This window comes from Nycticebus coucang, chromosome 15 (genome assembly GCF_027406575.1).
Source record: "Nycticebus coucang isolate mNycCou1 chromosome 15, mNycCou1.pri, whole genome shotgun sequence".
Classification (NCBI taxonomy): domain Eukaryota; kingdom Metazoa; phylum Chordata; class Mammalia; order Primates; family Lorisidae; genus Nycticebus; species Nycticebus coucang.
In genome coordinates this window covers 95,561,599-95,586,736 of record NC_069794.1, presented here as the reverse complement: position 1 = coordinate 95,586,736, position 25,138 = coordinate 95,561,599, and the positions used below count along the sequence as shown (strand labels likewise).

At 47.1% G+C, this 25,138-nt stretch overlaps 1 protein-coding gene across 9 annotated transcripts in view; it reads right to left on the bottom strand.

Moving 5' to 3' along the window:
* The window catches only part of LOC128566855 (guanylate cyclase soluble subunit beta-2-like), a 70,140-nt gene that overhangs the window by 25,457 nt on the left and 19,545 nt on the right, over positions 1 to 25,138 (bottom strand). For 7 of the 9 annotated variants that reach the window (XR_008374654.1, XM_053563934.1, XM_053563938.1 and 4 more), the window contains 8 exons: positions 24,419 to 24,513; positions 13,008 to 13,168; positions 8,699 to 8,798; positions 7,514 to 7,710; positions 5,894 to 6,005; positions 4,605 to 4,708; positions 2,203 to 2,419; positions 489 to 809 (listed from right to left, as the gene is read on the bottom strand). Coding sequence is in view for 8 of the 9 variants with exons in the window: in XM_053563934.1 (XP_053419909.1) it covers positions 489 to 809; positions 2,203 to 2,419; positions 4,605 to 4,708; positions 5,894 to 6,005; positions 7,514 to 7,710; positions 8,699 to 8,798; positions 13,008 to 13,168; positions 24,419 to 24,513 (1,307 nt within the window). In the remaining variant the exon portion in view is untranslated. The remainder of the gene's footprint in view (positions 1 to 488; positions 810 to 2,202; positions 2,420 to 4,604; positions 4,709 to 5,893; positions 6,006 to 7,513; positions 7,711 to 8,698; positions 8,799 to 13,007; positions 13,169 to 24,418; positions 24,514 to 25,138) is intronic. The other 2 variants (XM_053563940.1, XM_053563941.1) reach the window with 1 other exon arrangement.

Below are 25,138 nucleotides of genomic sequence, written 5' to 3'. Positions count from 1 at the left end.
ATATTCCGTATATCACTCCTGAATATTACTCATATTTTTTTAGACAGAGTCTCACTCTGTCACCCTGGATACAGTGCTGTGGCATCACAGCTCACAGCACCCTCAAACTCCTCAGCTTGAGTGATCCTCCCATCAACCTCCAAAGTAGCTGGGGCTATAGGTACTTGCTACAACACCTGGCTATTTTTTTCTGTTTTTAGTAGAGACAGGATCTCACTGGCTAGTTTTTCTATTTTTAGTAGACACAGGGTCTTGCTCTTGCTCGGGCTGGTCTCGAACTCCTGAGCTCAGGCAATCCCAGAGTGCTGGGATCACAGGTGTGAGCCAGCAGCCTGGCCTTCCATTCTTACTCTCAGTGAACAAAGAAGAAAGCTGAGGGGACACAGATGCAGTGAGCAGCCCCCAATCATGCCGCTTACAAGTGACAGCCAAAATTCAAAGCGGCTTCTGCTGGCTTCAGAGCTTTGCGGCATGGGAAGCAGCCTCACCTGCGGCGACCTTCTTGCCTTCCTTCAGCTGGTTGGCCACGTGCTCAGGCAGCATAGCATACAGCAGGGTCTCTGTCTTCTTCTTCTCGATGGCCAGGTGCCGGGAGAGGACCTGCAGCTCCTGCTTCTTCCTCTCCAGCTGGCAGGACAGCTCCATCTCCGCCAGCCGCTGCTGGTTCAGGAGGATGAGGTCTCGGGTGGCGTCGTGGGGGGCGATGTCGGAGAGGTGCATCCCATGCTCCTCCAGCTCCTGCAGGCTGCGGAGTTTGGGTGAGCACAGGTACAGGAAGCAGCGCGTGGACTCCATCCGGATCATCTGGCCTTCCCCCGCCAGAAAGAGAGAGGTGCAGGGATGGAGTGTGTTGCCAGCCGGGGCTGGGACCAACTCTCCAGTTAAGTCACCACCCACATGGTGCACCCTGCAGCTGCCCTCACACTCCCTCCCTTCCAGCCAAATTCAGGCCCCTTCTTTATACTTTCTTTCTCCTCCACATTCCCATCCCCCTGCTCTCCCTGCCAGGGCTCTGGGCAGCTGCTCTTTGCTTTGAGCTGGCCTCTGGTCCTGGGCGTCCACACCGCCCACCCCAGCGCAGCCCTCTCCATCTTGTCTCTAGTCAACCCTTCTGCCATTTGATGATATTAACCAGACCTTCCTCCTTTCCCCAAATCTCACTTCCTAGGACTTCTCTGAAACTGCTTTGCTTTCTCTCTGAGATTTCCCCTACTTCTTTGATTTTTTTTATTTTTCTTTCTTTTTTTTTTTTTTAGAAACAAAGTCTCACTTTGTCTCCCTTGGTAGAGTGCCGTGGCCTCACAACTCACAGCAACCTCCAGCTCCTGGGCTTAAGCGATTCTCCTGCCTCAGCCTCCCGAGTAGCTGGGACTACAGGCGCCCACCACAACGCCCGGCTATTTTTTGGTTGCAGTTCAGCCAGGGCCGGGTTTGAACCCGCCACCCTCGGTATATGGGGCCGGCGCCTTACAGACTGAGCCACAGGGGCCGCCCTCTTTACATTATTTATTCCTTAAATATTTGCATTCCAAGAATACCTGTCTTGGTATTCTCTGTTAGCATTACACAAAATATATCTTTTTATTATAAAAATGAGATTATATAATATCTACTTCTTATAATCTGAATTTTTCACTTAAAATATATAATAGATATTCTTTCATAGCATTAAATATAGATATACATCTTCATTTTGCTGGCTACATCTATTACACTGTATTTTATTTAAATAATAAACTCACATCAATTATTTTATGTCTAGTTTATTGTTCCATATACAACATCACAACGCACAAGCATTGCTAAGTCTGTGTGTGCGCTCAGAGCTACTCTTAGACATGGGCTGATATAATACTTAGACAAAGAAGATGTTTGCTCTTAAAGCTTTTATACACCTTGCCAAATTGCCCTTGAGGATGATCGTGATAATTTATACTTCCGTGAACAGTGGGGCTTTTTCCTTACTCCTTGTTAGACATTTACTCATGGATGTGTGGCCTGGACTCACCTTCCATGCCCTCTGCCAAGCTCCCTCTTACTCTCTTTTCCCTTGCGTTTAGTTCCTACCATGAGCCAGGCACGCTGTTTTAGGCATTGACAATACAGTAGTGACTCAAAATGACAAGAAATTGGAAAATTCCACTTCTTCCCTTTCTGATCAGCCTAGACAGGAAGGGCGTGGGGGAAGGGGTGAGTCCTTACCTCGGAGTTCGAGCATGGGCCGACTTTTCCATCCTTCAGGCAGCATTCCCCGTCGTGTCCTCAGGACAAACTGACAGTTGATAAATTTGCAGATGCTGAAAATGTTGAAGGTAACTTGAGGATGAATGAGGGAGAAATACTCATCTAATTGAGCCTTCTGGGTCTGGAGTCCTGGCACAAACCTCTGAATCTTCACCCCAGCTTGCTTGACCCTCAGCTATCCAGAAAGGACAGAAGTGAGATTGAGGATTATAACTGGGTAATAGCTTTCATGTGAAAGCCATAAATTAGTTCATAGTAGGGCTGAGTACATGGGATACTTTTTCTTCCATTCTTGAGATGCTTTACTAACAAGAATATGTTCCAGCTCCATCCATGTAAACATGAAAGAGGTAAAGTCTCCGTCTTTCTTTAAGGCTGCATAATAGAATATGGGGAAGGGGGAGAGGGAGGGGAGGGAGAGGGGAGGGGGCGGAGGGAGGGATTGGTGGGATTACACCTGCGGTGCATCTTACAAGGGTATGTGTGAAACTTAGTAAATGTAGAATGTAAATGCCTTAACACAATAACTAAGAAAATGCCAGGAAGGCTATGTTAACCAGTGTGATGAAAATGTGTCAAACGGTCTATAAAACCAGTGTATGGTGCCCTGTGATCACATTAATGTACACAGCTATGATTTTTTTTTTTTTTTTTTTTTTTTGTAGAGACAGAGTTTCACTTTATCCCCCTTGGTAGAGTGCCGTGGCGTCACACAGCTCACAGTAACCTCCAACTCCTGGGCTTAGGCGATTCTCCTGCCTCAGCCTCCCGAGTAGCTGGGACTACAGGCGCCCGCCACAACGCCCGGCTATTTTTTTGTTGTTGTTGTTGCAGTTTGGCCGGGGCCGGGTTTGAACCCTCCACCCTCGGTATATGGGGCCGGCGCCCTTCTCACTGAGCCACAGGCGCCACCCCACAGCTATGATTTAATACAAAAAAAAAAAAAAAAGTGAGATTGAGGAAGGGAAAGCCTCATCCACTCTGAACTCGCCCTCATAACAGGCTGGCTGTGTCTCACCATAGGGAGAAGGGATCAGCGATGGAATAAACACCCTAGAAGAAATAAATACTTCTTTAAACAATCAGATTTGCACTAATGTCTGAAAGAGAAAAGAATAGTCTAGGACTAAAGAGAAACAGAAGTTAAAGCTCTCAGTTGCATGAATAGCTCTTTCTCAGCTCTGTGAGACATAAGTCTCTCTCTCTCTCTCCCTCTCTTTCTCTCATTAAGTAATGAAGAAACTAGCAAATTCTGTAGCATTGAATCTGATACCAGGCCCGGGTGAAGGAGCCCACCAAGAGCCAGGAGGCACCTTTCACTGCTGCCTCCCGGGAATACACAGAAGTGAAATGGGCACCTTTCACATAAAATGTCCAAGGCCAAGGCCAGCACACTGTCCAGGAACACTCCGCTTTGCTGGCTATGGTGATGCCGTTACACTACAGAAATCAATCTTACTTGGTAATGAATACATATCATTAAATTTTCTATTATTCTGTGCCCAAAACTTAAAAAGAGAGTGGGAGTATTTTAAGTAGCCCAGAATTTAAAATATTAAGTAGTGGCAATAATAATAATACCCTTGTGGCACCAGGGAAACGTTGAGAGACATTGCTTTATAATTCCCTAGTAATTTCACATAGAGGTATTGATCTCAGATCGTAAGTTCTTTGTGAGCAGAGACCACCTGCAAATGAATGAATGTCATAGAATCTGTGCCTGGCAGTTGAAAAGTAGGTGATGATTTAATGTGTTTATGGATTTAAATAAATATCAGAGGAAATCACAAGGGGGTGAAAGCATTTTAACTGATTTTGATGAAATTCGTTTTGTCTAATTGTCCTTTAAATGAGTTCATAATTAATTCACTTGACATACATTTTATCCAAGGAAATCAATAACGACCAAACAGAAAGGGTCATGCTCACAACCCTCACAGCACAGTGGAACGGACCTCTGTCCCACAGGAGGTTTGGTGGGACTGAGAGGTACGTGGTGGCCACAAGGACAGTTAAGAGGTAACAGTTAGGATTCCACCTGCCCATTGCTACTATGTTCTCCCATCTCTTTATGTAGTGAATTTTATTGTCACTCCTTTTTCCCTCTTTGTTCATGGTAAACTTTCCCGTTCATTCACTACTTCTAAGCTTTCTTTCATTTTTATCAAGACTATACCCAGCATGCTGGTTTCTGAAGAATTCCACAGTGTGACAAAGAGGCCAATGGTCATGCAAGGCTAAAGCCTCATCTCCCAGCCTCTCCAGGACTTGAAAGTCCCCATGAGCCATAAAAGACTGTAAATCACACTCCCTTCCCTGGCTTATCCACAACCACCAGCTGCAGAGGGAGAGTCTCTTACTGATTCATCAAACACCACGTGGAAAGGGAAAGCCCGGCAGAATGTCTCCTCTCCGATCCACAGCCGCTCGGGATAGACCGGCTCGAAGGTGTTCACAAGATGCCCTGGACATAGAAAAAGAAAGTCCTGATGAGTGGCAGCTCCTGCCACCACCCTCGCATAGAGCAGAGCTGGGGACAGGGACAGGATCTCAAGTGTTTGACAGGCAAAGTGCAATCCCCGCTTTTTGCACGGGCTCCCTCCGCGTCTCCAGATGGCCACAGCAATTTTTCTTCCAAATTAAAACAAACAGAAAACTTGCTACCAGGTTGAGAAGCCCTCCTGCCCCCTGCCAAGTTTCTGCCCGCTGCTGAAGAGTTTCTGGGCCAATTGAGTATGTCTCGCCATGAACACAGAGTCAGCATTGAAACGGTGACAGCCAGACAATGAGCAGAGCGTGTGTGCTGAGCCCGGCGTCAGGGACATTTGCCATGGAGCTTTTTAGACTGACAGTTTGGGGTGGCACATGAAAATTTAGCCAACAGTCCTATTTGGCAGGGGGTAGAGATTCGAAATGGAGCCTTTTTGATATGAAAATCTCCTAGACAAAGGATGTCAACTGTGTATTTGACTCACTTGCCATGGCTTGAAGGATGCAAAATGCAGCCCTTTGAGTCCAGCAGACCTTCTCCCAGATGCGTCACCTGGCCCATGGGACCATGACAAGGAGCGCCTTGCTCCCTACTCACAGCGGGTTGGAGCCTTCTCCTCGCTCAGGAGTTAGGCGCTAATTGTTAGACTGGTTTGGTGTCCACAGGGGCACCTTAGCAAGCTGGAGCCTTCATTTTACAGCTAGGGAGGTGATGGATCTTGTCCAAAGTCACACAGCTCCGCAGGGACAGAGATGGAAACTTTCATCCTGGCTCTGGATCTCATGTCCTCTGCGTGACTGGATGACCATGGTTGTTACCCGGGGATCTCCAGTCCAGACATGTGTCCTCATGGAGAGGCTGAATACAGAAGAGGGGCTGTAGGAAATCCCTCGTTCCTGAAAATACATCAGGACCATCCCTCTTCTCTCCAGCAGTTCTCCCTGACAACAGCATCTCCTGTCACCCAGCACAGTTAAAAGGGGTAACGAAAGGCAAGTTAGAGTCTGACGTTGTAAAGTTAAAAACCAGTGCTCTACAGACATTGTCACTTCGTAGTCATGGAGGGCTCGGCCCCACCTGTGTTCCCCGGCTGCCCCTCTTGAGAGGGAAGTCACTGTTCTGCTGTGAGAGCAAAGCTTGGGAGAACAGCCCACTTACCTTTTCCAAACATGACTGCGCTTCTCACAACATCCCAGTGGGTTTTCCTCATAGGACAGGCAGAGAGGATTGAATATTTCTCCTTCATCCTAAGGAATGCTGCCTGGCGGGCCTGCAGACAGCAGGGAGAGAGGCCTCGTGTGGCACGATAGAGGACGCACAAGCCCCGTGGGCTGGGGTTGGGTCCACCCTATGTGAGAAATCGTACCCATGGCCCGAGGGATAGCGTGAGGACTTACGGGATCAACTCTACCAAGAGTTTCGGGCTCCTAAGATTTTCTCCTCTAATTAATCCTCATGCTGTTTCTCCCCCAAAAGCATCAATAACTTTTTTTTTTTTTTTTGGAAGAGACAGGGGCCTCTCTATTTTGCCAGGGCTGATTTTGAACTCCTGACCTCAAGCAATTCTCCCTCCTCAGCTTCCCAAAGTGCTGGAACTGCAGGCAGGGGCCACTGCACCCAGACACTAATAACTTTTTAAAAAAATCTTAAGAGGTGACCAGGATGATATGATCCAAGAAAATCACTTGTCAAAGATTCTACAGTGAACAGATTTGAAGAGAGGCTTTAAGTGCTCTCAGTCTTCACAGACTTATCTACGTGAACACAGAAAGCTGTTCACCCAACAGGTCCCTAGCCAGGCAATGGTCACCCTACAAGTCACAACTGAGGTGGCCGAGTCCCTTAAGTTGACTCTGGACCCATGACTATCTCCAGCTGCAGAAGCGGGCACTTAGAAGATCAATTTATTTTAGGGGGATTGAGAAATAAGCCACTAGCTCCAAATTTTAAACCCCTTATGCCTATAGGTATAGATATAAATATATGAAAAAAATTTACACAGAGTCTTACTCTGTTGCCCTGGTGCCTTGGTGTCACAGCTCACAACCACCTCAGAATCCTGGGCTCAGGCGATCCTCTTGCCTCAGCCTCCCACATAGCTGGGACTACAGGTATTTGCCACAGTGCCCAGCTATATTTTTTCTATTTTTAGTAGAGACAGGGTCTCACTCCTGCTCAGGCTGGTCTCAAACTCCTGAACTCAGGCAATCTACCCACCTTGGCCTCCCAGAGTGCTGGAATTACAAGCGTGAACCACCACACTCAGCCTTCATACCAATATTTTTTTTTATTTTTTTTTTTTAGAGACAGAGTCTCACTTTATTGCCCTCGGTAGAGTGCCCTGGCCTCACACAGCTCACAGCAACCTCCAACTCCTGGGCTTAAGCGATTCTCTTGCCTCAGCCTCCCGAGTACATACCAATATTTTTATAGTTAACATTTTCTAGCCCCAGATACAACCCAGAAAGCCTCCTGGGGTATGTCCAGTTAACATTAACCCAGCAGTTCTCAATGGGGAGGGATTTGACCCTCTACCTCCACTCTGGGGATTCTTGGCAAAGTCAGGAGACCTTTTGATGGCCACAGCTGAGGCCCAGCAGGAGGAGAGCAGGGATACCCCTGAACACCCCATGGTGCAGAGCACGGTCCATCAAGCAAAGAACTCTCTGCTCCAAGAAGTCAGCAGCGCTGAGACTGAGAGGTCTGGCTGGCCCATCCTGCTGGCCGCCTCCCTCACCCACAACCAGCAGCCCTGCCTGGGGACAGCAGGCCCAGTACCTGGGGCTCTCCCTGGGCATCCTGGCTGCTTCGAGGCCTGTCTGGAGCTGCCTTTCTCGTCTTCCTGCAAGCCTCCTGCACAATCAGAAATACAACATGTTCCTTCTTCCCTGTCCTCTCCACTTCCTCACTCCTGTCAAGAATCTCCATAGTCACATCAAGGGCAAAGAAATCTTTGGCCACAGCCTCGATGATACCTGCAGTAGAAGGACACTTATCAGGAAGGGATAGCAGTCAGCAAAAATCATAAAACCATCCAATTGCACAAGTTCTGGTGAATATTCCAGTGTCCACCAAGCCCAGGCCCAGCCTCAAAACAGGCAGCATAGGACAGCTAATGAAATAAAAAAAAGTTAGACACATCTGGTCACCAAATTTCTAGTTCCATCGTCTATTTATTTGCTTTTTTATTTCAGGAAGACATTTAACTCATTAGACGAATAAACTCTGGAGATCATATAAGAAAAATTCAGTAAAGCATGAGGGATTCGATTTTTAAAAGTGTTCCTTTGGGTAGATGGCTTGAGCTCAGGAGTTTGAGACCAGGCTGAGAAAGAAGGACATCCAGTCTCTAAAATAGCCGGGTGTTGTGGTGGGCACCTGAAGTCCCAGCTACTTGGGAGGCTGAGGCAAGAGGATCACTGAGCCCAAGAGTCTGAGGTTGCTGTGAGCTAAGACACCACGGGACTCTACCCAGGGTAACAAAGTGAGACTCTGTCTCAAAAAACAAAGTTCCTTTGGGAATCTATCCCAGTGTTATAATAGAAGATACGGTGGAGGTATGTGGCGTTGTTAATGACGGCAAAAGAGCAGCAGCTACTACAAGTTTACCACTAGGGGATTAGATAAGATAATTACAAGATGGAAAATTGTTCAGCCATTTAAGATGTCATTTTAAATACGAGGCAGAAACATGGAAGCATGCTTTCTCTACAGTGCTAAATATAAAGTGGATACAAAATAATCTATGCAGAATTATCACAATTAAATTGCTCCTTGTGGAATGTTGGGAACTTAAGGAAAGCTCCAGGCCTTCCCGAGTAATGGTAGAGAAGGTACAGTGAGACGCTGTGAGAGAGCTTTAACTTCCTACCCGCGGTGGGATATGAGACAGCGGCAGGCCTTGTGGAGAGACCTTGCTGACTGGAAAGGCACCTCCACTTGCCCGGTTAGGCCCCCCCATACCTGGTACAATGTGGCACAGCCCACTTCTATCCGAGTAGTAATGGAGCAAGGTTTTCCCATCCGCAGTTCTCTCCACTCGAAACGATGGCGCGTTCATCTCCTAATTAAAAAAACACAACACATTTTTTCCCAATGGACACAAGTTGTTTAAATTGTGCTTTTGAGGTGTTGTGAATCAATAGTCTCTATCCATTACATCACACAGAACTACATCCCAAACCTCCCTCCAATCACTCTCTAGGGGTGGCTACCCCCTTGGTACCAGGAAGCCTCAGTGAGTCTCTGCCATGTTGGCCTGTGACCAAGTGACCACTGGCGTCTGTTCTCTCCGATCAGAGGCTTAGAGGAATTTGCAAACGGAATTGATGAATTAATTTCTTGTTCTGGAAGGATAATGTCGTCTGTGCTGTCGAGTTGCACGTTTGGAAACGAGAACCCACAAAAGCACATCGGAAGAAATCTTCTTCCTCCAGGAATAAATGTTGGCTTTCAAGTGTCATCATTTCATAGCAGGTGAAATGTAGATTAGGAAGGAAGGAGGCAAACTTTGGGGGAGTCTCTAAAAGAAGCAGTTTCCTCCTCTGCTTGGTTAACAGGCAACTCAGCAGCCTGGCCACACAGCTTGGGTCTGAGCGAGGGGAGGGAGCAAGGAGGTGGCTCCTTCCTTTGGCCTTTCCACCGTGGAGGTTGCTAGATAAAATGGGCTTACTTTGTTCCCTTTCCAAATACTGTGTATTTCTGCAAGTGTGTGCATAGAAAAAGCATCTATATTTGTATGTATGTGAGTTTACATCTGAGGACATGGGGCAGCACGGATGAAAAGCATTTGATAAAATAGGAAATCAGAAGTGAATAAAAAATTCTACCCTATCCTCCATAGTGGAAATAAAGTAACAGGGTGCAGAGGAGCTGAAAGGGAAACCCGCATGCCCCTGCTCCACGCCCTCCCGACCTCAACTCCAGCCCAGGCCACTTCCCAGAGATGCTTCCAGAAGTTCACACCAACTCTCTGAATAATACAATTATACTTTTATTTCTTGATTAAAATGGGGATTTTTCAAAGTGGAGAATCTGGGCAAAGGGCGAATAATGAGAACAGCCCAGAGTGGGGTCTTTGCTGACAGACACACCAGGCCGTGAGCTCTGGCCTGGCCACATGCCCAGGGCGTGTGGGCAGTTACTTGACCTCTCTCGAACTCAGTTTTCTCAGCTGAATAGCAGAAAAACTAAGATCACCTAATGACAAGGGTGCCAGTGCTTATAAGGGTAAGAGCAGGCGTCCTCAAACTTTTTAAACAGGGGGCCAATTCACTGTCCCTCAGACCGTTGGAGGGCCGGACTATAGTTTAAAAAAAAAAACTATGAACAAATTCCTATGCACACTGCACATATCTTATTTTGAAGTAAAAAACAAAACGGGAACAAATACAATTCACACCGCTTCATGTGGCCCGCAGGCCGCAGTTTGAGGACGCCTGGGTAAGAGGATAAGCCAATGTTTATAAATTACTTAGCTCAACACCTGCCTCATAATTGGCACGCAATAAAAGTTAGCTAAAAAAATGGTAAGATTAGGGCGGTGCCTGTGGCTCAGTGAGTAGGGCGCCAGCCCCATATGCCGAGGGTGGAGGGTTCAAGCCCAGCCCCGGCCAAACTGCAACAAAAAAATAGCCGGGCATTGTGGCAGGCGCCTGTAGTCCCAGCTGCTCGGAAGGCTGAGGCAAGAGAATCACGTAAGCCCAAGAGTTAGAGGTTGCTGTGAGCCGTGTGATGCCACGGCACTCTACCCGAGGGCGGTACAGTGAGACTCTGTCTCTACAAAAAAAAAAAAAAATGGTAAGATTAAAGGCTCATTTATAATTTTGAGACTTTTTTTGTTAAGTCATTTGTACATAGATCATAAATACATTTCTGCCATTATGGGATTTGATGTGTTGATTATTTGTACAAATTGGAGTGCTTACATCCTACTAATCCACATAGCCTTCACCTCATTTACCCAATTACAGTGTTAAGACATTTGTGTTCTACACCTGATAGATCCAACTTGTACTTGCAATGTGCTCCATAGGTGTGGTCCCCCTACTGACCCTCCCTCTATCAACGCACTCCCCTCCCTTCCCCTCTCCCTCCCCTTCCCTCCTTCATAGAACACTCAGGGATCTAAATGTAGACCTGCCGTTTGATCCTGCAATTCCTCTTCTAGGTGTACATCCAAAGGGCCAAAAATCATTTGGCAATAAAGATATTTGCACCAGATTGTTCATTGCAGCTAAATTCATAATTGCTAAGTCATGGAAGAAGCCCAAGTGCCATCAACCCATGAATGGATTAACAAATTGTGGTATATGTATACCATGGAATATTATGCAGCAGTAAAAAAATGGAAACTTTACCTATTTTATGTTAGTTACTTAGTAAAGTATCTCAGGAATGGAAAAAAAAATATCCAATGTACTCAGTACTACTGTGAAGGCTCATTTATAACCAGAAACGTATGTCTTAAAGGCACTGCCAAATTAATCACAAGGCGGGCATAATGGACAAGTCAGCATTATTTTATTTTATTATTTTTGCCTAAAGAGATAATCTATAGTACTTTGCCCAGTATCATGTAGCATAGCTATCAGGTATCATGGCATGTATTTTATTCTGAATTATATACCATAATATTTAAATATTCTGTGCATCTCATTAAGTGTGGCAGGTCCTCAACACCCTCACAGAAGGTCCGCTGCACCACTTCTCTAGTAATACTGTTTTGGCACATGGAGGGGGGGCTAGGGAGGGAATCAACCATCAGAGGAAGGGTAGCGGGGTTGGGTATAAAAATAATGAACTTGGGACTTCAGAAGCTGAATTCTTTTCATTCTTATTCATCAGGGTAAAACTAATAGGGTGAGAACAATATCTGGAACACAAAAGATAGTCCATAATTTTTTAATTTAACAAACGAAAGAAAGAATTTCTTCCCCAGAACTGTGACTCAATATATTAGTTAGATTTCAGACAAAAGATGTGATATTGAAAAATACTGTCTCATGAAAGAATACTGGAGTACAGTCTTTCCTGTGTCATGCCAACTATTGTAATTTTAAAACTGGCCGTGTTGAACAGAGAGAAGGAGGAGGGAAGGGGGAGCGTCATTATTTATGGAGCGCACTTTCTGGGCTGGAAACAATGCTAGTGGCCTTTACATCCTGTTTCCTTTAAGCCACACGTCACTATCAGACAGGCCAAACAGGAAAAATTCTGTTTCGTTCTTTTTCGCTCTTAGTCAATAAGTGCATGAGTAGGTACTGAACAGATATTAATTAAACAAATAAGTAAAAAAGCTGAGACTCAGAGACGGCAGATCACTCTCCAGGTCGCAGAGCTGTCGGACAGCCCTGCCGACCTGCAGTCACCGCCCTTGTCACTCTGTCGTGGAGTAGTTCACATCTAACAACAGCATGTACCCTGCCACTTCCTCTACTTGAAGTCAATTAAGGTTTCCAAACTCTGTTTCCTTATCTGAAAAATGGAGAAAATAATACTTCTCCCATTCCATGTCTGTAAGGTAGGACTCGTGATGCGCGGTGAGCCCTGTAACACACATCCAGTCTGATCCTCACAGCAGCCCTGCCAGGATGGTTGTGAACATCCAACTTAGAAATGGCGGGCAAAACCGTAAAGAGCCCTAAATATAACTACAAACTATTTCTACACAAAGTAATAAAGCACTGCCTTTACTTTTCTAAAAACTGAAAGAGAGTCTAAGCATTTGAATTCCCAGTGATCTTAACAAATAAGAAGAGCAAGGAGAGAACTCCAGGAGAACATCGCACAGCAGGGAAATTAGTTTCTTAACACCTCAGTCGGCCCCCGCGGGCTCATCAGAGCTGGATGGTTTTCAATTCGCCTCTTGGCCCTTCTGATACACACGTGACACAAATCTGGCTGATGAAGCTATTCCAGGCCAGGAAGCCTTACGAGAGCTTTTGCAAATCCTCGGAAACCTGCCTGTTTCCCAGCCTTTGATCCGACGCCTACATTTAAGTCCAGACCCTCCCCAGTCCCCATCTGAACAGACCATGCCCAATCCCAAGATGGAGCTCTGCAATCCGACCTTCTTTGATTTTTGTCATCCAGTTTATAAAAGAGATCAACAGGTTTTTATTTTTCTTTCCTTTCCCAAAAGAGCTCCTGGGCCCACGGACACCAGGTACAGGGGCAGCCACAGTTCCCTGGCAGCTACGTCTCAGTTTGGCGGAGGCAGGGAGATGGCCCAGAATGTGGGGGTGCCAAGACCAGACCCAGATGGCCTCACCTGATAAGACAGCGCCAGGTAACTGTGGAGGGCATCCAGGTTTTCAATAAACTCTGTGAGATTTCCTCCCAGGGTCCGCAGCATCCTGTCATAGCCAGACAGCTTGCAGAACTTAAAGAAGTATTCCCCAAAGAGTTTCAGAATTGCTTCCATGGAGACACCTATGGAATCCAAAGCATATCCCTCAAATAAAATCTCCTGCAAGGTGTTTGCACCGCACAGCACGGTCTTCATTTCTGAGGGGTTCACATCCTGTCTGTGACACTTACTGGGTCACTTTCCTCATCAGTAAAATGCCCATAATCACATTAATGTCATGGGGCACCAGATAGATGCTCCAGCCCTTCCCAGCCTCGCCCTGCGCTTTCTTGTGGTCTCCATGCAAATATATCCCCAAGGTTCAGAAAGGGAACTGCTATACCGCCTTAACTGCTGACTCTGGAGCCCAGTACAAGATCCCCTCTGGACAGGGCAGGCGTGGCCCTCCAATGTCTTTAAACATAACTGCCTCTCACAAGAATAAGAGGCTACCTCTGAGAAATAACTAATATGCAACAAAAAAAGATTCCACCAAAGTGATAGGATCTGATTTACCCAAAAGATGCCGCCAAATGCCTGTAATGTCTGCCTTTCTCTGTCGGCCTCCCCAGAGTCGGGCCTCCCTTGGGGGGCAGTATGCGCATCATTCTCTGTAGAGATGGCTCTGAATGTCCCAGATCACACTGGGTTCTCTCTTCCTGAAGGCTGCATTTTTATCCTCTCTAACTTGCAGTGATTATAGCTGGCAGTGACCTCATCCTACATGTTTTCTGCCCTGGACACCAAGTGGGTATTTGATGAACACCTGGGGACAGATTTGCACCATTGGGGGTCCCCCAGCCCCCCCCTCAGTCTGTGCTATCAGAATAGACATCAAGAGAGCATTTTCTTTATGGGAGAAGTAGAGAATATTTTTTAAAGAATATTTTATAGTTCTTGCAACATCCATTAATCAGAGTTATTTTACTCATTGCTCACCAAAATCTTGTAAGGTAGGTTGTCTTAGGATCAGAGCCCTCCTGAGTGGCCTGCTGCTGAGTCATCTTTGCGACTTGACCTCACACAACAGTTTTGAATAACATAATTACCCAGGGAAAAAAATTAACCCAGTAACATTTGAACATAGCATTTAGACTGCTGTGTCCTTAGGCCCAAATCAAAAAAAGCTTTAAACAAATGTTCAACTGCAGTCAGTAGGCCTCCATATCACAGCAATGAGGCTAGCAATTCTTAAATGGGTTTCTGAAGGTTCATGGATTGAGCATAGAGCTAAATAGACTGTGGGTCGAGGGGCCCAGGTTTCTCACTATCTGAGAATGAAGTCACAATTACGGAAAGAGAAAGAACACAATAAACCCTGTGGCATTGGATGAGAAAATCTAACATAGTAAGATCGTAAAACTCCATCATGTTTAGCTAGATAGCTGATAGATAGATATAGGTGAGTAAGTGTGTGTGTGTGTTTAACATCTGTTGTCCAATTCTATCCACTCTGAGGGCCTAAAGTCAGTGACACCCCAGTAGCAGGGAGCTTCCCTAGTATCCAAATCTTAGTTGTCCAATGCCATTCTGCACTAGGAGGAATCAGGGCTCCTTGGAGAAATGGGAGATTCCAGGACTGGGGCAGGAAAAAAAAAGTGAGACAAGACTACAACATTGTGTTATTCCAGAAAGTAAAAAGTGGTCAAGGAATGATGGGGACGTGTCAAAGGCCCTGGGGCGGGAGGGGGCGGGGGTCTGGAGCAGCTCCCAGTGGCTGTGTCTCGAAGAATTTGGGCATCAAAACAAATAATGAAAGTAAAGTAAAACCTATCTTAAAAATTCAGAATCATGAGTCTACTGACATAAATAAATGGAGGGAAGAGAAAAATTTTCCTTGTAATCAGTTTTTCCAGCTAATAATTGTAAAAGGATATTTTAAAATAATATACTTTAAAATTCGCATTTGGCTACCATCACAAGTATCAATTCAGACAAGAATCCAAAATATATGCTACAATTATGGAAGAGAGAGTTTGAAGCAACAAGGTGTTCACATAGTCTGAAAGTATCACCATATAAGATACTAAATTACAAAGGGAAAAAGAGTAATTTTGCCTTGGTGACCCCGGGTAGTCAAGTGACCCAAGTTAACACCACCAATAACAGAACAAATTAATATAACCTGCCTCCTCATATGATGAACCGGGAAGGATAAAACATCACTGCCGTGTCTTCCTACCACGAAAGCATATATATCATGCGGAATATCCGATAATCCTGAATTGAGGGACATTTTATAAAAGTGTTGATGAACGTTTTCCAAAGACACTGCCACAAAGACTTGGTAACTGCTCCAAGCAAAAGAAGACGGAAGAGAGATGGCAACCAACCTAATTCAGGATTTTCTTGTGTTCTGAAGGGCATCCTTGGGTCAACGGGGGAAAATCTCCACCGCGCCTGTGGATTAGATAACAGGACCGCATCTATGTACATTTCCTGAGTTGGACTGCTGTACTGTCGTTACAGATTAGCACCGTTAGGGCACCACGTTTCCCACATACTAACAATACGGGGGAACTTACCAAGAGCAGGAGAGAGCCAATGTGATAAAATGTTGACATTTGGGAAATATGGATGAAGAATATATGGGAATTCTTTGTACTAGTCTTGCCAATCTTTGATGAGTTTGAAATCATGTCGAAGTGAAAGGATTTTGCTGATTGCCCTGAAAAGACCTCAGAAATCTCACATAATAATAAGACCACAAAAGACCGGGCTTAACCCTGGCCAGCTCAGACGCAGAGCCCGCGTCTCTGTGAAGCTTTCAGGGCGTTATTATTTTATTTTTAAAAGTCTTTATCTCGTTAGAGGAGGCTCAGGCTGAAGTATTTATGGGTGAAATTATGGGAAACCTGAGATTTGCTGTAAGACAGTCCAGCAAAAAGGAAAACAGAAAAAGGGTAGAAGAAGGAACTGGATAAAATTAGGCTGGTAAAATATTGATGATTAGTGCAGGTGGGTGAAGGGCGTGCAGCCTGCAGTACACAATTCTCTCCGCATGTGTGAAGATATTAAAAACTCTATTAAAAAGTGGCTGTGATTCTTTTTTTAATAAAAGAGTTTGTTAGCAGGAAAATAACTATCACAAACTATCGACCCTTGGCTTTCAGGAGAGCTATGGAGAATTCTAACAGGCTTTTAAATAGGAATGATGCATGATCTCCAGCTTTCTGACTTAACAAGCTTGGCCCTTCCATGCCTCCAGGAAAGGGTTATGTCTTCTAGTCACAGCACCAGGGACTAGAGTAGAGGTGGACTGTCCAGGGCTGGGGGTAAAGGGCACCTGCTGAATCCCCGTGGAGAGCTGCCAGGGGGGCACAGTGACACCACAGCCACTTAGGATGAGGCTCCTGGGCAGAGAAACCCACTCAGGGTGGTCCTCCTGTCAGCCCCACCACCCCCATCATCCCACAAGGAGGCAACAAGATTCAGTCCTCATGGAGATGGCCCTGCATCACCCAGAAGAGTGTAAGCTGTTCCACAAAAAAGGGAAGCATGTGCCCTGGCGGTGACAACATTTTCCACTGAACGTGGGTAATTTTCCCCCAAAAACTTTGGTTTCCCAAAGATTAAGCTTTCAGGTATCTGGAAAGAACCATTCATCTAGCATACACTCTTTCTCAAACGGTACCTCTTACGTCAGGTGTAGCAGCCCATATAGCCTATGGCTAGGAGGAGAGAGAGTTATGAGAAACACCTGTATAGCTCCATATGGAACACCTTGGTGGAAAGGGCATGGAGAGGGATTTAGCGCTCCTAACAAGCATGAGAGCTCGCGAGATGAGAGCAGTGGTGAGTCGGCAGTCTCTACACCTGTGCTGTTGAGAGGCACGAGATCAGCCTCCTATTAGGCTGGAGGAGCAGGCAATCGGGAGCATGTGCATTCTATCATGGACTCACTTACTCTGACTCTGTCTCCTCTCCTGCCTGCAGAACGCCAGCACGGGATCTCTCTGCTGAAGATCACCAAGCTCTGCTAAAGACGAAGATCTCTCTTTCTAAGAAGACTGCTTTACTCTCTCAAAGACTATCTATCTTTCTCTCTCCCTTCTGCTAATGTAAATAGCCCTCAGGCACCTAAAAGCAATTGTTCCTGAGCGACAGAACAGCACGTAGCTGTCCGCGTCCAGCACATGGCTAGATAGGCCGGGTCGGAGACCAACCAGCCCTGGGCCTGATATGTGCGTCCACGAAGGGACCCTGATAGTCAGGCAGTAGAATATGGTAAGGAAAAATATTTCGTGAGTAGGAGAAAGAGGAATTTAAGAAAAGGAGAGAAACAGCTACCCATGTTGATACTGTAGTTTCCAAAAAAGCAGCAGACGCTAACCTGGTACGATCGGATTTCAGATACAGTGGTAAATTTATTCAAGCATAGAGAAAAGAAAGAAACAGATCACAGCAGCTCAGGTGGGTTGTCCTCTCAAAGATGACACAGTCCCTCTGAAGCCCGGTGAATAAGACAGCGCTGTCTCCCAGCAGACCCTGTGGCAGCATAGTCAGCCCAACGAGAAGTCGCATAGCGGGCCGGGGCTCTACTGGGTGGCCAGTGGTCAGGAGGGACAGGCACCTTGTTGAGCACCGGCTCTGGCAGGCCCTTTGTACCCACAGTTTGATTCCACCTTGAGGACGACCCTCTGAGGTACCGCGGCACCAGCAGTGTGCCCCAAGACTCCTTATTAGGAGCGAGGATGGCCCAGGGACACATCCAGGTCTGTCTGATTTCACAGCCCTCACTAGAGACCTGTTGTCTTCTCCAGCCTGTGGGTTTCAGTGCCAGAATCAGGACACCTGAACTCACATCTCCATTTTCAACTGGTTGTGCAGCCTGGGTTACTCGGCCCATCCCCTGATAAGGAGCAAATGTTACAGTGCCTGCTTTCAGGACTTTGTAAATTTTACATTGCTGTTCTTATTTTCAAAAAGGTAAGTGCATTTTCTTAGTTATTGTATGTAGACATTTGTATTCTGAAGGCTACGTTGAACAGTTTGATGAGAATATTTCAGATTGTATATGAAACCAGCACATTGTACCCCTTGATTGCACTAATGTACGTAGCTATGATTTAACAATAAAAATAAATTAATTAATTAAAAAAAAGTAAGTGCAGAGAAGTTGACATTTGCTGATAGCTAACTGTTGAAATGCATTTTACAATGGGTTTCTTAACGAGCAAAGTCTAGACGGACACAGCTGTGCCAAATGGCTGTTGTGTATTGTTTTGAATTTTGTCACGTCAGATCACTAATAACCCACTTACACACCAAGTAGGCACTTATTCATACACAGAACAAATCCTTATGCAGTGCTCAACCTGCCATCTGGTCCTGTCCTGAATTATGCAAACAAGAAAGCACAGAGCCACGGGTCGGCAAAGAGGTCTGGAAAAGACCCACCAATTGCCCCTAGGTGGGGAAATTGCATTCTGGAGCCCACGTGGAAACCAAAGCCCTCTCTGGTAGTGACTGGGCATGCTTTTTTCTTTTTCAAACAGAGGAGTTAGGTTCCACTGGCCAGTGTGTTTTCATCAACAGTAGAATGTCTCTCCGGAGGTCCCGCTGGGGGCTGAGCCTTACCGTCTGACTTGTGAAGCTGTGCAGACATAGCTGTGCACGGGCTTCGCAGGCCGGACGGAATGCACATCTCATGCCTTGATTTACTCAATTTTGCAACCCAACTTTTTACTTGAAAAACGCCCTCGCCACCACTTAGCTACACCTGCAGATATAGGTCAACGGATGTTATGGAGACAACAGGAAGACAAAAGACTTCTGATGTTCAGAGCTAGATGCATACTTTGGCTTTGGGGAGAAAGGTGACTTGGGGCAGCCCACACATTGGCCTGAATGCTGGTTGCAGCTGCCACGTGGATATGGGGGTGGAAATGTGGCGTCAGCAGTGCAGGTGTGTGGTGGCGCCCCCTGCTGAAGGCCTAGCACACCATTCAGCATCTGTGACCACACACGGCTGCAAATGTGCACTGGGGTGATGTGCAACAGAGCATTTCTCCTCTTGAGATCTAAATAATCATTATTGTTCTTGTACCAGTTCACTAGGGGCTGCAATAACAAAACAGCACAGACGAGGCGGCTTAAACAACAGCGATTTACGTTCCCACGGTTCTGGGGCTGGAAGCCCAAGATGAAGATGCTGATCCCTAGGAAGGGTCCTCCTCCAGGCTTGCAGACAGCCACCTTCTCACTGTGTCCCCACACGACGGGCGGAGAGACAGTAAGCTCTCTGGTGTCCCTCCTACCATAAAGGCTCCAGCCTCCATGCCCTCATTTAAATCTAACTATTTCCCAAAGGCCCCATCTCCAAATACGAATTTTGGCCAGGACGGGGGCGGGGGTGGGGGGTGGGGTGAGGGTGTCCTTGACTCTGTCCCTTGCAGTTCTTAAATAAAATGAGCTGTTTTAAATCTTGAAAAACATCTGTTTGTTAAAAATCCATTCTCCAGACTAGAGCAGGAGATGACAAACTTCTCTGCAAAGCATAGATAGTAATTTTTTTCAGCTTTCTGGTTCATATGGTCTCCGTCACTGCCACTCAACTCGCCCTGTAACACACACAGACAGCGCGTAGACAAATGGGCATGGCTGGGTTCCAATAAAGCTTTATTTACACACACAGGCAGGGGCCCCAGTCTGGCCCAGGGGCTACATGTGGTTTGTTGAGCACTGATCAAGGGCTTGGAATGTTATTTTTTGCCACATTTGAAGTGAACAACAAACCTGTCTCTACTTTGAAGGGATAACATCCAGAGGCACAAAACACAGAAATACTCAGGCCCTTTCTTTAGGGTCAAGAGTTGGCCACGTCTGCTGAACCCCCGGACGTGCCACGCAGGATGCTAGGCACCTCACAGCTTCTCTCTGATTTAATCTGCTTCTTCTCATAGCCCTTGAGGCCTCATTCCTTTGGGAGGAGGAGGTCAACTCAGGGTGAGTCCAGCCCAGGGTCACAGAGCTGCCGTGACAGAGCAGACCCCAACTTCTTACTCTCAATGTAGGATAACAAGAGGTCCTTTGGCAGAGGGCTAGGAACTGAACAGATGATACACCACCACATTCCCCCGTGTCTGGGATCCTTTCAAATAACATCAAGAAAAGACATTGAAGGTGTGCTTAATTTCACCACCCATTTTAAGCTTTTTTTGTCCCTTTTTATTTTCTAAACTTTGTCAAAATTCACTTTTTTCAGGTGAAAATTAGTCTCCTCTCATTACAGAATTTGCACTTAGTTTTTTATGCTTCCCTGTGGAGGGAAGGGAGGGACAGTAACCGATGCTCTTGGTCAGCTGGATGAGAAGGGGCAGGTGGGGACCCTCAGGCCTGCGGAGCTGTGGACAGGCTGATGCAGAGTAATGCATATTATGGCCAAGAAGAGGTCTGTCTGTGTAGTTTGAGAATGCATATTCAACATCAAAATCCTATTTTCAAAATATTTTTTTAAATGATCCTTAAGAAAATAAAACAGGAAATCTCTTTGGCAGGTGTGTTAAACAAGAGTCTGGGAGGCAGCACAGCCAGGCCGCTACTGTGCCCTGAGCTGGGGCCACAGCCAGGAGCAGAGCGGAACCCAGAACCCAGGCCTCCAGCCCCCAGCCAGGGAGGGGTGCATGCCCTGGACTCAGGCCCCTGCACACAAACTTGAGGTCACCTGCTCTGTGATAATCCACACCTTACATAAACCTCCCCTGGTCTCAGCTGTGCAAGGAACAAAGGGCTCTACAAATCCCCCCAGAACAGGCTGGACAGGGTGGGGACGAGGTTTGTAAGGACCAGCTTGCTCAAGGAATCTCTCTGGAAGCTTCTTGGGGAAGGGGACGGGTGTGTCTGTGGGGAAGGCCCAGTGTGATTGTTGGGAGGTCACATGAGCCTGTCCACCAGTGCCTGCATTGTTCCTCAAAGGCCACGGGGAGGGAGCACCCAGGTGCTGTTGCTGTTCTAGGAGCCCAAGTCCCGGGAGCTGAAGGAGTAAATGACCCTCTCACCACTTGTCCCTACTCCAGGCTCACATGCGGCTTTGTCTGCTTCTCTCCAGGGGTGCAGGTGTCAGGTGACCAGGAGTTAGCGCGTCTGATTGGGAGGTGGGATCCTACATCCCTCCTAGCTCCAGCAGCCATCATCTGCCGGGCCTCCTTGGTGTGTTTGACCCCTGCTTGGCTCTGAGACTCCAAGTCAGACCAGAGGGGCCTGATGGCAGCAGGTGGCCCAGATTTGGCAGGAACCACCCTCACTGGAGAGGACTCTGGTCACACGTCCAGCTTCCTGAGCCCCAGTGCCTTCCCCTCCCAGCTCCACAGAGACTTCGGGCCCCTCCCAGATACAGATCCTTGGAAGGCCTCTGCATCCAGACCCAACCACGGACATGATGAGAGACCAGGAGGTCAGTCAAACTGCCATGTGGAAAGAAAGGCCTCTGCTCTGTCAGCCCCAGGTGCACGGGGTCAAAACTGGGCCTGTCCCTTTAATCAGAGAGTTTTCTAAACTTCCAAGGGAAGGAAAATGCACTCAGTGCCTCATTACCCATTGAGCTCTGGAGAAGCCACTTGTCGCTGCAGGCTTAGCACTGGCTGGCAGCCGCAGGGCGTTCTGCAGGGGCTGCTGGGCTGGTCACCAGGTGCCCGGAGTGACTCTAACCTGTGCCCCCTCAGGGCCTCCTCCAGAGTCTCTCAGGCCAATTTGCTAAGGCTGGAGGCTCTGAGAGAGCCAGCCCAAGCCACAGCCCCTGCTGCCGGGTTCTTTGTGGGCTGCACAGAAATGAGTTTAGATGCCCAAGCAAGTGACCAGGCCTCACCCAGCATTTCCAACAGCTCCATCCCAGGGGGGGTCAGGTGCCAGGCACAGATGCCAACTCGGCGTCTGCCTGTGACAATCCCTAGATGCCACCTCACACTCTCACAGTGACCCAGGGCAGCACTGCCTGTGAGGAGCAGACGGAGAGCGGCCTCGTCAGGGAGCCTGGAGGGATGTTCCTGCTTCCCTGCTCTTCCTCCCCCTCCCCCCCAGGCCTGTGTGCTCAGTGCTGGTTATGGAGAAAAGGAACAGCCAACAAAAATGAGAGTGTGCTGGGGTGATGAGTGCCCCCCACCAGAACCTATGTTCATCCAGAACCTCAGAACGTGGCCTTGTTTGACAATAGGGTCTTTGCAGATTCAGCTAAGGTGAGGTCACACAGGATCTGGGGCCTTAATCCAGTGGCTCGTGTCCCTGTGAGAAAGCCACATAAAAATACACAGGAAAGGGGGCCACGCAGAGTGACGTGTCCATGTCAAGGACCATGGACACCACTGGGAGGTGGGAGAGAAGCCAGGGACGGCTCCGGAGGGATCAACCTGCTGACTCTGGGCTTTAGACTTCCGGCCTCCAGCACTGGGTGGGGCCAGTCGTTGTTTGAAACCACCTAGTGGTTGGTACTTGGTTTCAGCAGCCCTAGGAAATTAATATGGGAAGGCGGAAGGGAGAAAAGAAGAAGAAAGGGAACGGGGGAGAGGGAGGGAAGGAAAGAGGGAAGAGGGAAGAAGGGAGGAAGGGAGGGAGGGATTGACGGAGGGAAGAAAGCCGGGAGGGAGAGATGGAGGGAAGGAAGGGGGAGAGGGAGGGAGAACGGAAATCTTTTGAGAGCCTATTATATGTCAGATAGCACTTTTGGCATTTTCATACACATTAGCTCATTGAATCCTCTAAACAACTCTGAAAGGTAGATATTCTCATTGGACCAATGAGAAAACCATGACTACTTAAGTAACTTGTTCTGAGGCTTTAAACTAGAAAGAGGCGGAGCTAAAATTTTCTTTTTGTCCTGTTCCTTTTCGCCTCTGGGCCTGGAGAGTGAGCAGGCTGATAAGATAAACAATCACTTGCTGGTGCACAGTGGGGGGAAATCATCCTGGGGGCACATGTGTAAATGGAGCCAGCCTAGGAGAGTCACCCCCATTATGACCTTGCCAGGGCACTTTTATGTCTGGGCAGATAGGAGAATACGCAGTGTTGGAGCCTGCAGAGAAAAGGTCGGGCAGCACCCCACAGACCAGGGCAGATCCATATCCATGTAAGCACAAGTGTGGTTGGCCTGGGGGATTCTCAACCTTGTTCCTCCTGATGCCCAGAAGTAATTGCGGCAAACAACTTCAAAGGTATTGCAAGGCTGTGAGGCCAATATCAAGGCCAAACGTGATGGCAGTGGTGTAGGCAGTAGTGACCATAACTCTGGTCTTTTAAGAAGCCTAAAGCTATCACACATGAGCCCTGTACTGGTTACATGTTACATGGTATCCTCAAAAATTCATATTTACCAGGAAATTGTGAATGAAACCTTATTTGGAAATTGAAACGTTGCAGATGTAACAAAGTTAAGATGAAGTCATTTAGGGTGAACCCTGAATCCTATATGCCTGGCGTCTTTAAGAAAAAACGTAGATTTGGGCACAGAGAGGCAGATGTAGAGAAGACAGCCACGTGGAGACAGAGATAGAAACTAGTCCCGCCACCAATGGGGGGACAGCTGGGGCCACCAAAAGCCGGGAGAGAACAGGAAGGGTGCTGCCCAAGAGCAGGGTCCTGCCACCAATTGGACTTTGAGCCCCTGAACTATGAGAGAAGAATTTTTTGTTGTTTTAAACCATGCATTTTGTGATAGGGTTGATCTTCGTTATTTAAGGATTCCGTATTCACTAACTTACCCACTTGCTGAGATTTATCAGTAGCCCCCAAATCAATACTTGTGGCAATGTCAAGGTCATTTATAGACTCAGGCAAAATGATGAAAACTCTGCATCCCCCACCATGAACGCTCCTGGCTAAGGTTAAACACAGCGATGTTCAACATTCTTGTTTTAGTTCTCATAAAATTAACCAGTGTCCTGACTATTACGTGTCATGTTCTACACACTTTTGTGCTTTTTGTTGGTGGGTTTGCTTTTTGGGGGGGAGGGGCTGGTTAAAATGGCCCCAAGCATAGTGCTGTCTAGTGCCCCTAAGCACCAGAAGGCCAGGACATGCTTCACAGAAAAAATACACATGTCCATCCAGGTATGACTCACAGTGCAGTCAACCAGGAATTCCACGTTGATGAGTCAACTACATATGTCAAATATGGTTTCTTTAAACAGCTGCACACATAAAACAAGGTTGTACATTGACTGGTTGACAAAGATGTGACTGGAGACTCTTAGGAACCTCACCCTGTATTTCCACGTGGAGCGATGGTTCAGTATTCACTAACTCAGTGTTAAAGAGCAACTTCATAGAACCCAACTACCATGAAGACTGAAAACCAACTTAGGCAGCCCTAAGGAAAAAAACACAAGCCCCTGTCTGCTCACCCAGAACTTTGCAGGCCTCGCGGATGAGCTTAATGGTGACAGCGTCATCGTACACGGTGTAAGTCATGAAGGCATCTTGCAGATCCGTGGCAGCTCTAGAAGATAAACGGTAGTCAGTGGGAGCTTTGCCCCAGGAATACATCCGCTGACTGAGCACCATGCAATGTGGTAAGAATGCTCCTGATCAGAAGGCACGCAAAACTCTGCAGCATTTGAGTCAGCTCCAAAAAGGCCTCCCTGGTTCCTGGTGTGCGCCCAGAGCTCCCCTCAATAGGCCATGCCTTTCCCCTCCTTAGATTATTTGCCTTGCCTCTAGCCTGGGCTCCTGGAGGATGAGCTCTGTGACTTATTTTTTATGTTCAAACCTCCAGCAAGCGGTGTTGTTCTTAGTGCACGTCAAGAACGCAGCACCTAGTCATGAACTGGGAACTCAGTGATTGTGCAGCCTCCTTCTCTGAGTGACTCTCAGCCACTTGAGTTTCTCACTATTTTGTAACAGTGGCTGTGTTGTAGACGTTTATGATGGACTTTGGTCTTGCAACAACTACTAACCTGGTGGAAAGAGGCTTAGCTTCGGAGTCAGAAGACTTGCACTCTTAGCTCAGTCCCTGTGCCAGTCATTAAACTGTAGTTGGTGTTCAGTCAACTGGGCAAAGGGAGGCTGAACTGAGACGCAAAGGTGGGCAGGCAAAGAAAGGTCTCTGGCCAGAGAGAACAGGC